The following is an 18364-nucleotide window of genomic DNA, read 5'->3' on the forward strand; positions in this document are numbered from 1 at the left end:
CCAGTAGTCGTATGATTTCTCCAGATCTAAAAATGCTCCATGTACTGTACTTTTTGTTTTTTTTTCTTAATTCTTGGATCTGAATCGTAGAAGTCAAAATAAAATTTGCTAATTCCGTTCCGTTTTGCTTTAGGAAAGCAAATTGCAAAGTCGAAAATAAAGAATAGATTCTAGTCGACAATTTGTAGAATTTTGTATACCGGTATTTAATTTTAAATATAAAATTAAAAAATGTTACCTTCAGGCGCAGTTCTTTCGGATGCAGTAGCTTCTTCACTCAGTAATTCCGAATTGTAAGCGACTATGGTAAAACTATAATTGGTCCATGGTGCTAATCCACCAAATAAATAGGATTTAATGTCTCTACCGACATTTGTCTCATTAACTGAAACGTTATCACGAATTCTCCAACAAATTATTCTAAAACCATCCAATGGTCCATTTGGATTTTCTGGATCATTCCAACTCAATAATATTGCTCTAGAACTGTTAACAGCTGCTACAAATTCTCGAGGTTCACTCGGAGCTAAAATACAAAAATAAAATAATTCAAATGTACTTCATTATTAAAATTTCAAAATTGCAAAACATGAAATACTTAATTACTAGCACTCAAGGTTTTATAAAAATACTAGCTTCTCTATATTATGCGCTAAAATCGAATTGTAAGCGTATATGATAAAACTATAATTAGTTCATGGTTCATCCATCAATTAAATAGAATTTAACGTCTCTACTAGGGTTTCGCATTTTCCGGTATTTTCCTTGTCCCGGTATTTTCCTTGTCCCGGGAAATCCCGGGATAAAATTAGTTATTTTTAAGATATACAAAATACCGTGAAATCAAATTACATAATTACAGTAGAGCGTTGTTTATCCGAAACAATTGGGGACTGGGGTTGTTCGGATAACCGATTATGTACGAAAAAATATATAAACCTATCCCATGTTGAAATTTTTCTCCGTTGCGTGTCGTTTCGCGTTGAATTTTCGTCGATTTTAAGCTAACGAAAATTTTTATAATAATAATCGAGGCTATCGTATCGTTAAAAATTATTTCTTTATTTTGTACAAACAAAATAAATATATTGACAAATATAAAAACAAAAAAATTATACTTTAGAAGTTAATCTAGTATCAAAAACGTTCGATTCAGCACGACACAGTCCGACTGGAAAGCTTTCGGATAACCAACGTTTCGGTTGATCGGCTTTCGAATAAACGACGCTCTACTGTATTTTTCATTTTTTAAAGTAATTTAAAATACGTTCTGCAGCCTCCAAAATCATATTAATAATGCTGTGTAAGATATATATTAAAAATTACCTTTGAATTACGTAGAAATTTTCACAAATAGAAGAGATTTATTGAAGTTTGCTGGAAACTGCATACAACAACAACAACAAAAATGCTTTGAACTGAGTAGAAAATTTTTAAAAAATGAACTCTGATCAAATTACTAACTTAAAAAGTAATTTTCGTTTTTTTAAATAAAACGTAATACAAAATATTATTGTAAACTTTTATAAGATTTTAAAAAGCGAAAATAGTCAATACTCCGATCACTCAATTTGATTTTCATTTTACTAAAGAAAAGTTCTGCTACCGAAAATGCCCTTTTCGACTCAATTGATGTGGGTGGAATCGTCTTCAATGCATTTAAGGGAATACAGACGTTATGTGTTTTTTCACCTGTAGCCTGGAAGATTTCTTGTTCGTTTTCGAGATGCGTTACAGTACTTCTTTTACCGTCTAGTATTCTTGATTTGTCTACTTCGGCTGCTTTAATAGCGGCATTAGACTTATAGCCCAATAATTCGTTTGTTTTTTAATAATCATGTTTATGAAGAAAAACTTCGTACTCGTTTCTATCCTTGTCCAATTTGCACAACCCGGCGTTACGCAGTTACTGAAGCTACTGGCCATGGTTAAAAATGAAGACAGCATAAGCACAAGTATTCCAGATATTACAGGTTCTGACAAGTAAAGAATTTTCGGTTAATGTTACCTTAGGATCCAAAATGGCGGCCAGGGAAATTTTTCCCTACTTCGGAGACTGCGATGGGGAAAATTTTTTTCCCTAGAGTCGCGACGTCGACGACGTGGGGAATTTTTCCCCGTTCGGTTTCTACCCTGCGTTCGACGTTGCCGAGTATCGTGTAACCTCGAAACGGAGACGGTAGTGTGTAAATTTGCGACGGTAGAGGGAGCCTTTTCGTGACGTCGTGCAAGAGTAAAATCGGCGGGAAATTCGTAGGTGTGTTACGAACGAATATGCAAATGCATGATCTGTGACGTGATTTCTGGTCATTTCTGGGCAATTTTATGCAAATCGACTAGTTTCCAGTTGGAATCGTTTACTGCTGTGTTGCGACGAATTGCGTATTGGATTAATTGCTGTGTTTTTTTTTCGTAACGATATTTCATTCGCACACAAATTGCTATCGTTGAATATTTATTATTATTATTTCCTCTAGTATTAGTAAGTACTGTTATTTCTTTTATAACAATTTAATCCTAAAAGTTAGAGAACCAAGTAATCAGAAATTAAGGAAAAAGCGTGTTTTTTCCCTATCCTTACCTCCCCTCGTTTAGTTTATTGCCAATTGTTCGATAATGACTAGTTTTGCCGATTTGAGTTGCAACGATGAATTTTGGTCGAGATGCACTTCCCGTGATTTCTACAAGTTGATGGAAGACGACTTTTCGGAGCTAGGTTTGCCTCCCCGTATCGATAACGCATCGAATTTTGCTGTAAAATTAGGCATACAGCCGACCGAGTCCGTTTGCATTCATTGCGATGAAGATAAGAATTGCTTCATATGTCAGGTGAACGACAGATCAGAAAACACTGTGAATTGGATCGTTTATAAATACGTGAATTCCGGCAGTACGATAATAACGGACGAATGGAAAGGATATATGCATATTGACGACATAGAAGGAGTAGTGGTCGAACATGACTGTCAACATTCGAAAAATTTCGTCGACCCCCAAACAGGAGATCATACTCAGAATATCGAACAATCGAAAAGTGAGTGAAAAACTCCTCTTTTTGTTGTTTTTTATTGTTTATTTCGGTGACAAAATCCGCGGAGTCTGCAGAGAAATTCAAGATGGCGGCCGGAACCGCGGCCATCTTGAATGGAAGAAAAAATTTTTTTCCACGTCGCAGTCTCCGAAGTAGGGAAAAATTTTCCTGGCCGCCATTTTGGATCCTAAGGTAACATTTCCTTTCAAAGTCCTGCCACAAATAAGCTACGTATCGACTATTGACCATTTGTGATATGCCATAACGAGGAAAAATTTTAAAAACTATCAAGTAGGTTTAAAATTAATAAATGCAAATGTAATCTGACAGTTTGTGAGTTAATTATACTTTGTATTTTCAAAATTTTCTCGACCTTAACACAAAATAAGAAAAAAGTGAATTTTTAAGAAATTTGCAGGATTTCTCGGGTTAAAAAAACAACCGGGATCCCGTTTGAGAAACATCTCTACCGATGTTTGTATCATTAATTAAAATGCGATCATGGATTCTCTAACTCTTATCAATTGCTACAAATTCTCGAGGTTCACTTCAAATTCAAAATTGTAACAATTTAATTATTATTATTATTAAATTATAAAAACATCACACACACATACACAGCACAAAACACCAACATTACCATCAGGGAAGGTTTCCGTAGATGCAGTGGCTTCTCTACTAGTTAAATTCGAATTGTAAGCGACTATGGTAAAGCTATAATTGGTCCATGGTGCTAATCCATCAATTAAATAGGATTTAACGTCTCTACCGACGTTTGTCTCATTAACTAAACCTCTATCATGGATTCTCCGACAAATTATTCTAAAACCATCCAATGGTCCATTTGGATTTTCCGGTTCATTCCAACTCAATAATATTGCTCTAGAACTGTTAGCAATTGCTACAAATTCTCGAGGTTCACTTGGAGCTAATTCAAAATTGTAACAATTTAAATATACTTATTATTACATTATAAAAACATCACACATACACAGCTTAAAATACCAACATTACCGTCAGGCAAAGTTTCCATATTTTCAGTGGCTTCTCTACTAGTTAAATTCGAATTGTAAGCGACTATGGTAAAGCTATAATTCGTCCATGGTGCTAATCCATCAATTAAATAGGATTTAACGTCTCTACCGACGTTTGTCTCATTAACTGAAACGTTATCATGCATTCTCCGACAAATTATTCTAAAACCATCCAATGGCCCGTTTGGATTTTTTGGAGGTTCCCATGTTAGTATCGCGCTAGAAATGTTAGTAACTACTGAAAAATTTTCAGGTACACTCGGCACTAATTCAAAAAAGTAAAAATATTCAGGTAAAATATCTCTTTTACGAATTAATGATTAATCAAAACTCACCTCCATACAATGTTTCAACGGTTTCGTTAACTTCAGTCTCCAATTTGCTACCTTCCCATTCATTAAAAGCAATTAAAATGACAGTATAATTAGTCCAGGGATTTAGTCCTTCAAACGTATGTGAAGTGATACTTCTATTATAAGTATTATTCTTGACATTTTTATCTTTTTCCGTTTCTAATATAATTATATATCCATCTAATGGTCCATTAGGATGAATGGGCTCCTTCCAGTTCACAAAAATTGAAGTATTTGTCCCATTAGTATAAATTTGCGGGTGACTTGGAGCTGTGTATAAAAAAAGAAACATTTTGATTATTAACTTTATTTGGTTCGAATTTATAGCAACAGCTGTTAAATTTTGTATATCTAAAATTAACATAAAAATATTATTAATTTTTCTATTTTTAAACAAGATAATTATTGATTTAATACTTAAATATACTAGTTCTTTTTTGCATATATTGACAATTATAAGGTAACTAGCAGGTAGGCCCGGCGTTGCTCGGGCAAAAGTAACGGTAGCGAAGATTAAGATTATTACGTTATAGTTAAGCTCACCCGTTTTCACAGAATGCAAGAATTGGGTCCCTGTTTCTAGACTAATTAGAGAATTCTTAGATGGGTCTAAAAATATGTTCGATTTTCCGCAAAAACGAAAAAAAAAAACTGCATCTGCGTCTTGCACGTCGCTTTCTCTTAACACTTCCAGTGTTAAGACTTAATCCTGTCCCTCTCCCCCGTGGGGAGGAATTTCGAAAAATCCCTTTTTAGTGTGCGTCCCCGTGACGTACCCTAACTGTGTACCAAATTTCAACTTTGAACTCTACCGTTTAGACTCTGCACTGATTCTTATTATTATCATCATTATCATCAACTCGTCTCGATTATATATATATAGATATATAAAAAATAAATTTTAAATATTTTTATTTAATTAGAGATAAAGTGATGTAAAATGTAAATCTCCAATTCCAAAACATCATTTTTTGAAGGAAATAGATATTTATTAAGCTCTCTTTACATTTAATACGCTCTTTCCTTGTTTTAAGTTTAATTTAATAATATTTTCAAATTAAAAAATTTAAAATTATGCGTTTTATGATCAATAACTTTTAACTGCAAGTACTTGCCGATTTGACGGTAATTTTGCACCCGTGATTTGGTGGTTTATCTCTCCGACTAAGAAAATATGTTTTTTAGTGCTTCGTAATTCCACTGATATCTTCGAAAAAAAACTATACGTGTTAATAGCCCGACAAATTGTGTTAGAATGGCAAACAAAGCGAATACGTGCCACTTCTCTAGCACCATATGTATGGAAATGATTCGATGCAAGTCGGCACTGGTTCTAGTGATCAAAATGAGCTGAAATTTATTGTGGGAGTATTTAAGGGTAAAATAAACAAAACTAGGCCCTATGCGTTAAAAAAGAAAATAATCGAAAAATAAGGGACACCCTAATATAGGCCTATATAAATGAGAATGTTTGTTCGCTATATATGCCTAAGCCGTTCGACCAATTACTACGAAACTCGGCTGTTACGTTTATTTATCGCTAACTTAGATAATGTCTAACATTAGAATGTTAGACATTATCTAAGTATCTATTGGATTTCTGTAAATCAATCAATTTCTATCTCCATTCGATATACCGATTTACAGGTATCGCCATCTACTGGCTAAAAATTTAACAAAATAATGAAGTATTTTGGACAAAGATGTGACTTTAAAAAATATATATATTTGTACGGTATTATATTCACCTAATTACTGCGACATTAATACTGTAATAGGTAGCATATAGCACTCGCCTGCGTGAAATAGAAAGTGTTATCCTGTGAAAAGTCCGTATTTAATTTTTCATACGAGCCCTTCACTTGCCAAATCGATTAACTCCATAAAATAAGAAGTGGAGAAAAGTGACAAAATAATATACATTCATTTTTTTAAATTCCTCGTAAAATATAAATTCATATAATCATTGTACAATGTATTATTGTAGATGTATCTTTTATTTAACGACATATAAAATGTATAAGATAGCACAGATATGCTATAATCGTTATTATTATTACGATTTTGGTGTGATTGACGGTGTTAATCGATTTTCAAGTGAAAAACGTAGTAACATGAAATTCAGTCTTCACATTAGCGTACATTTTTTATTAAAAACTTTTCGCAAAAATGAATAACAACTGTTCTGTAACTTTGCATAACTTTGATCATTTTTTAACTTTGTGGTAATTTTTTAATAATCTATCTACAATGCCTTAAGATTTTTTATTTCTTCAAGCTAATTGACTGTTACTTCTGAATTGGTCTGTGAAAAGGAAGAATGAATTTAATAGGAGGAATGAAAAAAATTATTTTCAGTTTTATCCATCTTGATATAACGGGTATAACTTTTCTTTCTTTCTAAAAACAATTGTCACGAATATTAAAACAATCGTTCGATATTCCATAAGTATACTTACTTCTGCGGCAGTTGGACTGTAACCAATACTTTTACTTACACTCTTTGTGATGAGATAACGTTAAATAATTTATCGTTATCTATAAAGCACTGGTCAGCGCACACTGCAGCATTGCAATCGCAGTGTGCGCTGGCGGATTAACGTTACAGTACGGAGTTAATTTTATTGGCTTCTGAAATTAATAAAAAAATTTTCCATGACCAATAAAATTTTGTCATTAAGTACTATTGATCCTTATTATTAGGGAAACTTATTATGAATATAAAAACTTACAAGTGTATCAAGTGCTTTCACACTAAAATTTAAAAAAATTCAAAATGTGGAGTTAATTGTTTGGCTTGTGAATGACTCATATGTAACTCGGGTTTTTCCATTTATGAACGGTACTTTCTTAATTTTAAAAAGTGCCCTCCAGTTGCCGAGTAGATAAAAAAGCTCTGGTAGTAAGTCGTAGGTTCGGTTATGGCCAACGGGCCGGCCACGTGGCATTTTCCGGGTTTTCTTCACGTTAGTAACACCTAAATAAGGTCCAGCTTCCCATAAAAGTTTTCCTAGGATGCATGCCTCTTAGCAGATCGCTGATGTATCGCGTTGCTGTAACCAAATAAACCAAACTAATTCTAACAAACAATTATTTATCGTGACAGCGTCACATTGTTCTCAATTCTTTTAGCGGTGTTCTTGCTCCTGTACATCATACTTTTCCTTTTATCAATAGAGTTGTGTCGATCATCAATCTAACTTTGTTCGGGGGAAAATTTTGAATCGAAGTAACGTAACTTCAATTCCAAATCTGATGTTCGTATATAGTTCATCTAGGCTTTGTGCCACTATGCTTTCCATATCTGTCTCGACTTTCATCTATCTAACTCCTTTCTAGAGAGTAAGGAAGGACAGACAAGCAGGGACTGACAGAATTTATAGGTCTGCAAATTTTTCTCATTGCAGCCCAATAATTTTTCTATAAACGCAATACTTCCCACGTAGTTTATACAATCTGTTGCCAAAATTTAAACACCTTATAATCACGTAAAAGGAATTGTTCTGGCATTTGCATAAGATTTTTTTGTTTAAAGAACTCATATGAAGTCTTTTTGACGTTAAGGTTACCAACTTACATCACGTACGGAACCATCACAACTTATCCAACACGGATCACTTTTAAAATATTAATAGTAGACCGGTAATAATAAGTAGTAGTTAATCATCCTCTCTTCTGGGCGGTGGTCAACTACTACTTTTTGGTCGAATTAATTTCAACTCCCTTCCGCAACAGTCCTCCTTTCTAGACGGCCGGATGGCCGAGCGGTAAAGGTGGCAGCCTACCGCTCTGGGGGACCCGGGATCGAATCCGAACGGGTCGAATAATCCCCAGGAATTTTTCGGGGGGTGGTCCGTTCGGATATGTCGGGCCCCGTCCCTCACCACCCGGTCGCCCCATTGTGGGCCTGGCCGAACCGATAATGGGCCTACTAAAAAGAGGCCCTCTTAGTGCCCACAGGGCGGAAAGAGTTAAAAAAAAAAAAAAAAAAGTCCTCCTTTCTATCGGGCCAGAAGTATGGCGGCATTCTAATAGGAAAATTACATAATTCTAGGTTACCAGCCTGCACACAATATGTTTTTAGTGGTTTTCGAGGGTGCCGAGTCTAAATATTTGGTGCATTTTTCGCGAAATTTGATTCGGTGGCAGATTACCGTTTGATATTCGACTGTGAATGGTACCGTTTCTTAGAGTTAACATTAGTAAAAAATATATCTTAAAAAATTTAAGATATCGTATTTTGAATTGGTGTCTACTTGACCAATGAAATTGTGCCATTTCGTACAATCCGAGTATCGCGATAAATATAAAAATGGTAGACTGACATAACCAAACTCTTTATATGGTTTTCGTTTTAATGTTTGCTATATTACAGTGTTTGATTTATATAACTACAAAGGTTATCTTACGCAAGGATTATCACACCAAGTGCACATCTAACACATTTTAAAAATTACAGTAGTTTTAAAATGTGTGAGATTGGTCACTCGGTGTGGTAAATCCTTACGTAAAGTAACAATTGTAAATATAAATTAAGTTCTATAATATAATTTAATAGATGAGTTGGAAGTACGAAAAAATATAATAATCTTAATTTTAATCTTTGCTGTTATGTTTTGCCCGTTGCTCGGGCAAAACATAACAGCATATCGGGCTCATCTGTTAGTACAGTGATTCTCAAAGTGGGGGTCGTGAAAAATATTTGGGGGGGTCGCTGAAAAATTGATGCCAGATCAATTTTTTTTAAATATTTTATAAATTTACTATGGATTCATGTTTAGAAATAATAGAAATAAAAAATATATAAAATAATTTTTACTTAAATAAATTGCACATATAAATAATAAAAATAATATAAATATTTAAATACGAGCCTAACCACCTCCCTCCGGGATGTTTTTCAACACATACTTATTCTTCGGGGGTCCTTTAAAATTTTTAAGTGCAGAAGGGGGGTCGCGGTCCAAAAAGTTTGAGAAACACTGTGTTAGTATATAGCCTATGTATACATACTCAGACGATTAAATATCCAGAACAATATTTGCTATCTAAAAACACCATTCAAAGCAGCAAATAAAAAAGTGCGTAATACTTCGGATGAAATTTACAGTAATTATTCATATTCGTAAAGAAGTATGTCGTCTCTGCAGTGGAAGATTGTTGTTCCTGGTGATTGACATGGCAAAAGTGAAGACATTTTAGTCTTTCCACGTATTATATTAAGGTATGACTTTGAATAATATTGTCAATAATCTCAATAAAATTCAAAGAAGTTTTAGTGAATAAACTTATAAAAATTTTATAAATCTACTTTATAAAGTATAAAATGTGGAAATGTTACCTTCAGGCGCGGTTCTTTCAAATACAGTAGCTTCTTCACTCAGTAATTCCGAATTGTAAGCGACTATGGTAAAACTATAATTGGTCCATGGTTCTAATCCACCAAATAAATAGGATTTAACGTCTCTACTGACGTTTGTCTCTTTAACTGAAACGTTATCACGGATTCTCCAACAAATTATTCTAAAACCATCCAATGGTCCATTTGGATTTTCTGGATCATTCCAACTCAATAATATTGCTCTAGAACTGTTAACAGCTGCTACAAATTCTCGAGGTTCACTCGGAGCTAAAATTCAAAAATAAAATAATTCAAATGTACTTCATTATTAAAATTTTTTACATGTGCAAAACATGAAATACTTCATTACTAGCACTCAAGGTTTTATAAAAATACTAGCTTCTCTATATTATGCGCTAAAATCGAATTGTAAACGTATATGATAAAACTGTAATTAGTTCATGGTTCATCTATCAATTAAATAGGATTTAACGTCTCTACTAGGGTTTCGCATTTTCCGGTCTTTTGCTTGTCCCGGGAAATTCCGGGATAGAATTAATTACTTTTAAGATACACAAAATATCATGAAATCAAATTATATACAGGTAGGCCTCCTACAACGCGGTAGATACGTTCCTTGAAAATACCGCGTCGTGGGAAATCGCGTTAAAGGAAACACCAACTTAATACAAAAACTGGGATTCAGTTCTAAAAAGAGAAAAACTGCCTTTTATGGTGTAACATTTTAATCATATTTTAAATTTATGTACATAAAAAGCTTAAATAAAATTCAACATCATATAAAAACTAAAAATATTACGATTTCAAGTCAAAATCAAAAAGAAACATAATGTAATGCTCACAAATTCAGTCCTCATCGACACTTATAGTTGTTCGAGAATGTTTGACTGGCCTTATTTCAATATCTGAACTTGTTTCATCAAGTTCCACTGCACTTATGTGATCCGTTGCGATTTTTCTGTTATGTGAAAGATAATTCGTTTCTAAATACCCTAAACCGCGTTGTAAGAAAATTTCCGCGTTTTTTCCAACCGCGTTGGAGCGAAAACGCGTTGTAAAGGTACCGTGTTGTAGGAGGCCTACTTGTAATTATTTTTCATTTTTTAAAGAAATTGAATATGTTCTGCAGCCTCCAAAATCATATTAATAATGCTGTGTAAGATATATATTAAAAATTACCTTTGAATTACGTAGAAATTTTCACAAATAGAAGAGATTTATTGAAGTTTGCTGGAAACTGCATACAACAACAACAACAACAAAAATGCTTTGAATTGAGTAGAAAATTTTTAAAAAATGAACTCTGATCAAACTACTAACTTAAAAAGTAATTTTCGTTTTTTTAAATAAAACGTAATACAAAATATTATTGTAAATTTTTATAAGATTTTAAAAAGCGAAGATGGTCAATACTCCAATCACTCAATTTGATTTTCATTTTACTAAAGAAAAGTTCTGCTACCGAGAATGCCCTTTTCGACTCAATTGATGTGGGTGGAATCGTCTTTAACGCATTTAAGAGAATACAGACGTTATGTGTTTTTTCACCTGTAGCCTGGAAGATTTCTTGTTCGTTTTCGAGATGCGTTACAGTAGCCTACTTCTTTTACCGTCTAGTATTCTTGATTTGTCTACTTCGGCTGCTTTAATAGCGGCATTAGACTTATAGCCCAATAATTCGTTTCTCTTTAATAATCATGTTTATGAAGAAAAACTTCATACTCGTTTCTATCCTTGTATAATTTGCACAACCTGGCGTTACGCAGCTACTGAAGCTACTGGCCATGGTTAAAAATGAAGACAGCATAAGCACAAGTATTCCAGATATTACAGGTTCTGACAAGTAAAGAACTTTCAAAGTCCTGCCACAAATAAGCTACGTATCGACTATTGACCATTTGTGATATGCCATAACGAGGAAAAATTTTAAAAACTATCAAGTAGGTTTAAAATTAATAAATGCAAATGTAATCTGACAGTTTGTGAGTTAATTATACTTTGTATTTTCAAAATTTTCTCGACCTTAACACAAAATAAGAAAAAAGTGAATTTTTAAGAAATTTGCAGGATTTCTCGGGTTAAAAAAACAACCGGGATCCCGTTTGAGAAACATCTCTACCGATGTTTGTATTATTAATTAAAATGCGATCATGGATTCTCTAACTCTTATCAATTGCTACAAATTCTCGAGGTTCACTTCAAATTCAAAATTGTAACAATTTAAATATTATTATTATTACATTATAAAAACATCACACACACATACACAGCACAAAACACCAACATTACCATCAGGCAAGGTTTCCATAGATGCAGTGGCTTCTCTACTAGTTAAATTCGAATTGTAAGCGACTATGGTAAAGCTATAATTGGTCCATGGTGCTAATCCACCAAATAAATAGGATTTAACGTCTCTACCGACGTTTGTCTCATTAACTGAAACGTTATCATGCATTCTCCGACAAATTATTCTAAAACCATCCAATGGTCCATTTGGATTTTCTGGTTCATTCCAACTCAATAATATTGCTCTAGAACTGTTAACAATTGCCTCAAATTCTCGAGGTTCACTTGGAGCTAATTCAAAATTGTAACAATTTAAATATACTTATTATTACATTATAAAAACATCACACATACACAGCTTAAAATACCAACATTACCGTCAGGCAAAGTTTCCATATTTGCAGTGGCTTCTCTACTAGTTAAATTCGAATTGTAAGCGACTATGGTAAAGCTATAATTGGTCCATGGTGCTAATCCATCAATTAAATAGGATTTAACGTCTCTACCGACGTTTGTTTCATTAACTGAAACGTTATCATGCATTCTCCGACAAATTATTCTAAAACCATCCAATGGCCCGTTTGGATTTTTTGGAGGTTCCCATGTTAGTATCGCGCTAGAAATGTTAGTAACTACTGAAAAATTTTCAGGTACACTCGGCACTAATTCAAAAAAGTAAAAATATTCAGGTAAAATATCTCTTTTACGAATTAATGATTAATCAAAACTCACCTCCATATGATGTTTCAACGGTTTTGTTAACTTTAGTCTCCAATTTGCTACCTTCCCATTCATTAAAAGCAATTAAAATGACAGTATAATTAGTCCAGGGATTTAGTCCTTCAAACGTATGTGAAGTGATACTTCTATTATAAGTATTATTCTTGACATTATTATCTTTTTCCGTTTCTAATATAATTATATATCCATCTAATGGTCCATTAGGATGAATGGGCTCCTTCCACTTCACAAAAATTGAAGTATTTGTCCTAGTAGTATGAATTTTTAGTTGACTTGGAGCTGTGTATAAAAAAGAACCAGTTTGGTTATTAAAATCAATTTAAAAGTACGAAAATATTGAATAAATATAGCAAATTTAATGCTTGATTTATTTTAAAATTTTCCATTTAATTTTATTTAACGTTAATGTACCATTAAAATTAATTTCTAAGTATGGTGTCTTTATATCAAATTATCCAAAAATCATTATTCAATACCTGATGGTTCAGTTTTTTCCGTTGTGTTTGCGCTATATCTTAAATCATTGTCCTTCAACAAAACTGCTACTATAAACTGATATTCGGTCCAAGCATCTAAATTTTCTATTACTATTTCATTTGTTCCGTTTACAGTAGTGTTTTTGGAAGTAAAGCTATTTGAAAGTTTTGTCCAGATGACGATGAATTCACTCAACAGTGGAGCACCAGTAGAGACTTGCCACGTTAACTTTATGGAGCTCGAATTTATAGCAACAGCTGTTAAATTTTGTATATCTAAAAATTAAACATAAAAAAAAATATTAATTTTTTTATTTCTAAACAAGATAATTATTGATTTAATACTTAAATATACTGTAATTCTTTTTTTTGCAAATATTGACAATTATAAGGTAATATATAAAAAAAAAATAAATTTTAAATTTTTTTATTTAATTAGAGATAAAGTGATGTAAAATGTAAGTCTCCAATTCCAAAACATCATTTTTTGAAGGAAATAGATATTTATTAAGCTCTGTTTACATTTAATACGCTCTTTCCTTGTTTTAAGTTTAATTTAATAATATTTTCAAATTAAAAAATTTAAAATTATGCGTTTTATGATCAATAACTTTTAACTGAGTTTCACAAGCTATTAAGTTTCTAAAAACAACAAAAAACAGTTTTTTGAAAGGTTAATTTTTTTTTATTCATTCATTATTTTTTCTTCCACAATGTGTCTTTGTCTGTATTCTACAAAATTGTTAACGATTGTTAAAGTAAATAAGCAAAACTTAATCCCAATTTTATACTTTTTTTTATCAATTTATTGGATTTTCTTTATAAAAAAACAAAGAACACATATACACAGAATATATTTATTTAGATTTGCAAGCTTATGAAACAACACGTTTAAATAAACAATTCCCTAAAATAAAATTTTTCAAATTTCTTGGAATAATTTTCTGTAAAAATTCGTTTGTGTTCATAATTTACTTTAATTAGTTATTATTGTTGTTGTTATAATCTAATAATATTCCAACATATCAAACGTTTGCATGGTGCTGCCATCTTGTATCTAAAACCCGAAGGTTTCTGAAATATTTTTTACATTACTTCCAAATATTCGTCTATATCTAAAAAAATTATTTACCTGGAAATATTAAATCCGTCGTTGTAGAAATTGTTGTAAAATTGGTTTCTGTACTTTCGTTATTAACGGAACTGTCATTTGTAATAGGTGGAAATGTTGTATTAGTAATTATTACAGCCTAAAAATTAAAAAAAACAAAGCAATAAAAGATTTCAAATATTTTAATTCTAAAAAAGTTTATTTAAAAATCATAAAAAGTTATTTAAAAATCAATTAAATAAGTAGCAAGAGAATTCACATAAATGGATTTTGTGAATGTTTCTAATGATTTTTTTAGGAAAAAATTTGTATTTTTTGAATATTCCATTTGTGTATTTTGAATTGAACAAGTTTTTGGACATTCGAAATCTATAACCAACGAGGAAAAGTTAAATTCTATCGAATTATTCCAATATATTTATCTGTTTCAGCGAGATCCCAGATTAACACTTATTCAAATCTTAAAATACATAACAAAACAAATCAAAAAATTTAATAATTATTAATAACAACGTTTCATTTATTTAAACAATGAAACTTCAAACCTAATTATAAAAAAACAGTTAAAAAATAATAAAACCGACCCCAATGGAAAGGAGGAGATCCGTGGATTTCTCAAGATGATCTCTTGAAAGATTCAATTTTCTAAAATTCAAAAATCCACTCCCTATGTAAATTCCGCATATCATATTTAAAAATGAAACAAAATTATGAAAGTTTTAATTTTAAAATTAATTCTCGTACAGAGAAATTTGCGTAACGTTTCTTGTAAAACGATATCCTCAAAAATATTAATTGAAATATCAAAAACAACGGAAATGAAACACCACCCTTGGAATAATTTATATGGAGATCGCCCTTGACATCTAAAAAATCCCGTTATGATCCACTTTATGCATTTATAATTAGATTACGCCATGAATATATTAAAAAAATTAATTCTTAGACAGAGATGACACCCAAAAAAGAAATCATATGGCCGAAAGGAGGGTGAGTCATTTTTGAACAAAACACATTAACGTGACAGTTACAGTATAACGTATGAATAAATATATAAATTTATTCATCACTTTACTTGTTTGAATTCGAAGAGTCATAGTTTCAAAGTTTCAAGTTAATGAAATTCCAAAATCTTATTAACTAACACATAATTTTGTTCGCGTATTAATTTTATAACAGCTGTTATAACAGTTTATGTACTAACTGCCCATAGTTTGTCCTCATAGCTATTTAGAACATAGTTTGTAAGCACAGAAAGCATATGTTTTAAGCTTTGTAACCTGTATTTTTAAATTTTTTTATTGTTATTAATTATACTAAATGCAATCGTGAACTTCCCATTAAATGACGTATTGAATTACGCTCCCTACTTTATGGTATATTATCAACTTACGCTTCCTATCTCTTACAGGAAAATTACTATAAAATTAGGTTTCATAATTATGGTCCTCATCTAATGACATTATGGTGTATTATCCCTTTAAGATACATTATGGTATGTATAGTATGCTCTTTATTTTATGGTATATTTTATTTTGCTCGTATGATATGCTATATGGTAATACGATCATTTTATCAATAGTACAGTACATAGACAGTTGTTATTCTATATGGTATCTATCTAAAAATTCAAATCATTAAAGTTAATTAAATTTAAGCTTCATATAAATTAAATCTAATTAACATTAATTATGATATAAAATATATAAACAGCATATTTAATAATTTGATTTAACCTTTTATTCAGCCATTTGGGTCGAACACAACAAGAAGTCGAGGAAGTGAGATAGAAATATCCACCATTACATTCTAATTTCCGTTTATTTATCACATTCTAACAAGAAATGAAGTGGAGGAAATATTTAACACTTTCATTTAACCCATTTGAAATTTTATAAAATTCCTAAAAACATTCCACGACTTTAATTTACTATTAATTAGAATAACTTCAATCAACAATTACATAATTGTTTTTTACTTATATAATCATTAAATAATATGTTTTTTAGATATTATTTATCATATCACGGTTTACTCATCATCTAAAAATAATTATAAAGTTGTTTTTTAAATTTATTTATTACTTTTCTTCCAAGAAATCCATCTTAAAGTTTGATTCATCTTCTCAAAATTACTCTAATCATCATCAAAACAGGTAAGAATTGATGAGAAACTTAAAGCTTTTTTCCTTCAAATTCCTCAAACAAAAAATAAATAAAACTTTAAAGATAAATTCCAACAAAATTGCCTTTTTCTCTTTTATTTTCCTTTGTTTTTTTAATAAAAGATTCCTTAAAATCTGAAATATTTTGAAATTGTAAAGCCATCTTGAAATTCAATTCAAGCTCTCAAAATTACTCTAATCATCAACAATTAATAAGTAAAGAAGAAATTTAAAATTTTTACCAAAAAATCGAGTTTTTTAGTAAAAATTTCAAAAACAAATTGCCTATTTTTTCTTTTTTTATGATTCGTGATACAATTTTGTGATGATAAACTTATCAAAGCAATACATGTACAGTACAGCGGATTGTATACATCGGCATGGATTTTTCTTTGAATGTATCATCTAAAAACACCAAATAATCAAAAAATAATAGTAACAAGGTTAGAGAAGCTCGATACTTTTACTTGTCACGACTTGCAGCTTTCTATATTTACAATTATATTTTTGTATAGAGATGTTTTTGTGGTTCATCAGTATCACCGTTACCGCTCATAAACTCGTGAAGATAACTCGATTATTTACCTTTTATCAGTCATATATATGACACTTATCAACGCCAGACAATAAATTTGGATTAGGTTTAAGGTTAATTCTAATTCATTTCAATCGTAATTAAAGCGCATGATCTATACATTAAGGTACATTCTAGTGTTTAAAGATGGTTCTGGTATTTAGAATGGATTCAAGTATCTTGTTAACGGAACTTAAAAAGGATTTATAAATAGAAATTTGGGACGAAGCAACTTAACATAGATCTATTCTTAAAATAATTAAAGTAAAATGGCGATGAGTAATATAAGTTTTATATATAACTATATATATATTATATACAAGCACATTCTAAAAACCTTTGCCTTTGTAGATCAAAGTTCATTCAAACTTACCTGGTAGCACGAAGAGAGCAACACAATCAAGAAGGGGGTGTAGATAGTCACGTGGTACGTGCGACACATTATACAACAAAAATAAAGCAAAACATTAAACGGGAGAGAATATTCTATTTAACTAAACGACGACATTTATCTTTACTCTCTTTTACTCTCTGGGAGAGCGGAACTTTGGGCAACTTCCGTAGGAGTGACGTGCTTTCCGAAAAAAGCACGTGTTTCCTGTTTGTAGGGCCAGGTGGAGACACTAAACTATTACAAGAACTCTCGACTTCTCTCGATCTCACGGTCACGAGAAGCGCGATACTTAACGTTTCGATATGCAAATATTATATTAAAAATGTTAAATAATTGAAAAATATCTTCTTATCTTATCTTCTCCAACTGATATCATATTATTACATTTTATTATTACAGTAATAATAATTTTGGTTTCAATTCCGCTTTGTAATGATTACAAATGTAAAAATATTATACGTAAAGTTTATAATTTCATTGCGTAGTTACATTTTTTATTATAAAATATAATATATACAATATCTAATTCGTAAAATTATATTGTATATTTTTTATAATTATGTTAAAATTATTTATTTAAAAATCGTTTCATTTTTCGATTAAAACTTTTTATTTTTTATTTTTTTAAAATGTGGTGCTTCCATCTAGCGGTAGAGAAGATGTGTAAATGTGTTGTGTTATGTTTAGAATTTCAAGAAGTTGAATAAGATTTAAAAATAAATACGCTAAGAAGAATTGCTAAAAATAAACAATATTTTAAGCGAAATTTTCTTTAATTGTGCTTTAAAAAAGGAATTATTTTCATAGTTAATTAAGTTAAGATGTCATGAATCAAAAA

At 31.1% G+C, this 18364-nt stretch overlaps 1 protein-coding gene across 1 annotated transcript in view; it reads right to left on the bottom strand.

Moving 5' to 3' along the window:
* Positions 1 to 17847, bottom strand: part of LOC136972720 (phosphatidylinositol phosphatase PTPRQ-like) — a 32315-nt gene extending 14468 nt beyond the window's left edge. Inside the window, exons 1-10 of the mRNA XM_067267328.1 lie at positions 17506 to 17847; positions 14416 to 14533; positions 13284 to 13559; positions 12799 to 13086; positions 12070 to 12357; positions 9760 to 10047; positions 4401 to 4688; positions 4046 to 4330; positions 3672 to 3959; positions 239 to 526 (exon numbers count right to left, since the gene is read on the bottom strand). Of these exons, the coding sequence (XP_067123429.1) occupies positions 239 to 526; positions 3672 to 3959; positions 4046 to 4330; positions 4401 to 4688; positions 9760 to 10047; positions 12070 to 12357; positions 12799 to 13086; positions 13284 to 13559; positions 14416 to 14533; positions 17506 to 17574 (2476 nt within the window). The 5' untranslated portion in view covers positions 17575 to 17847. The remainder of the gene's footprint in view (positions 1 to 238; positions 527 to 3671; positions 3960 to 4045; positions 4331 to 4400; positions 4689 to 9759; positions 10048 to 12069; positions 12358 to 12798; positions 13087 to 13283; positions 13560 to 14415; positions 14534 to 17505) is intronic.
* Positions 17848 to 18364: the final 517 nt, after the last annotated feature.

This window comes from Centruroides vittatus, unplaced genomic scaffold, assembly GCF_030686945.1.
Source record: "Centruroides vittatus isolate TY-2023 unplaced genomic scaffold, ASM3068694v2 contig_301, whole genome shotgun sequence".
NCBI lineage: Eukaryota > Metazoa > Arthropoda > Arachnida > Scorpiones > Buthidae > Centruroides > Centruroides vittatus.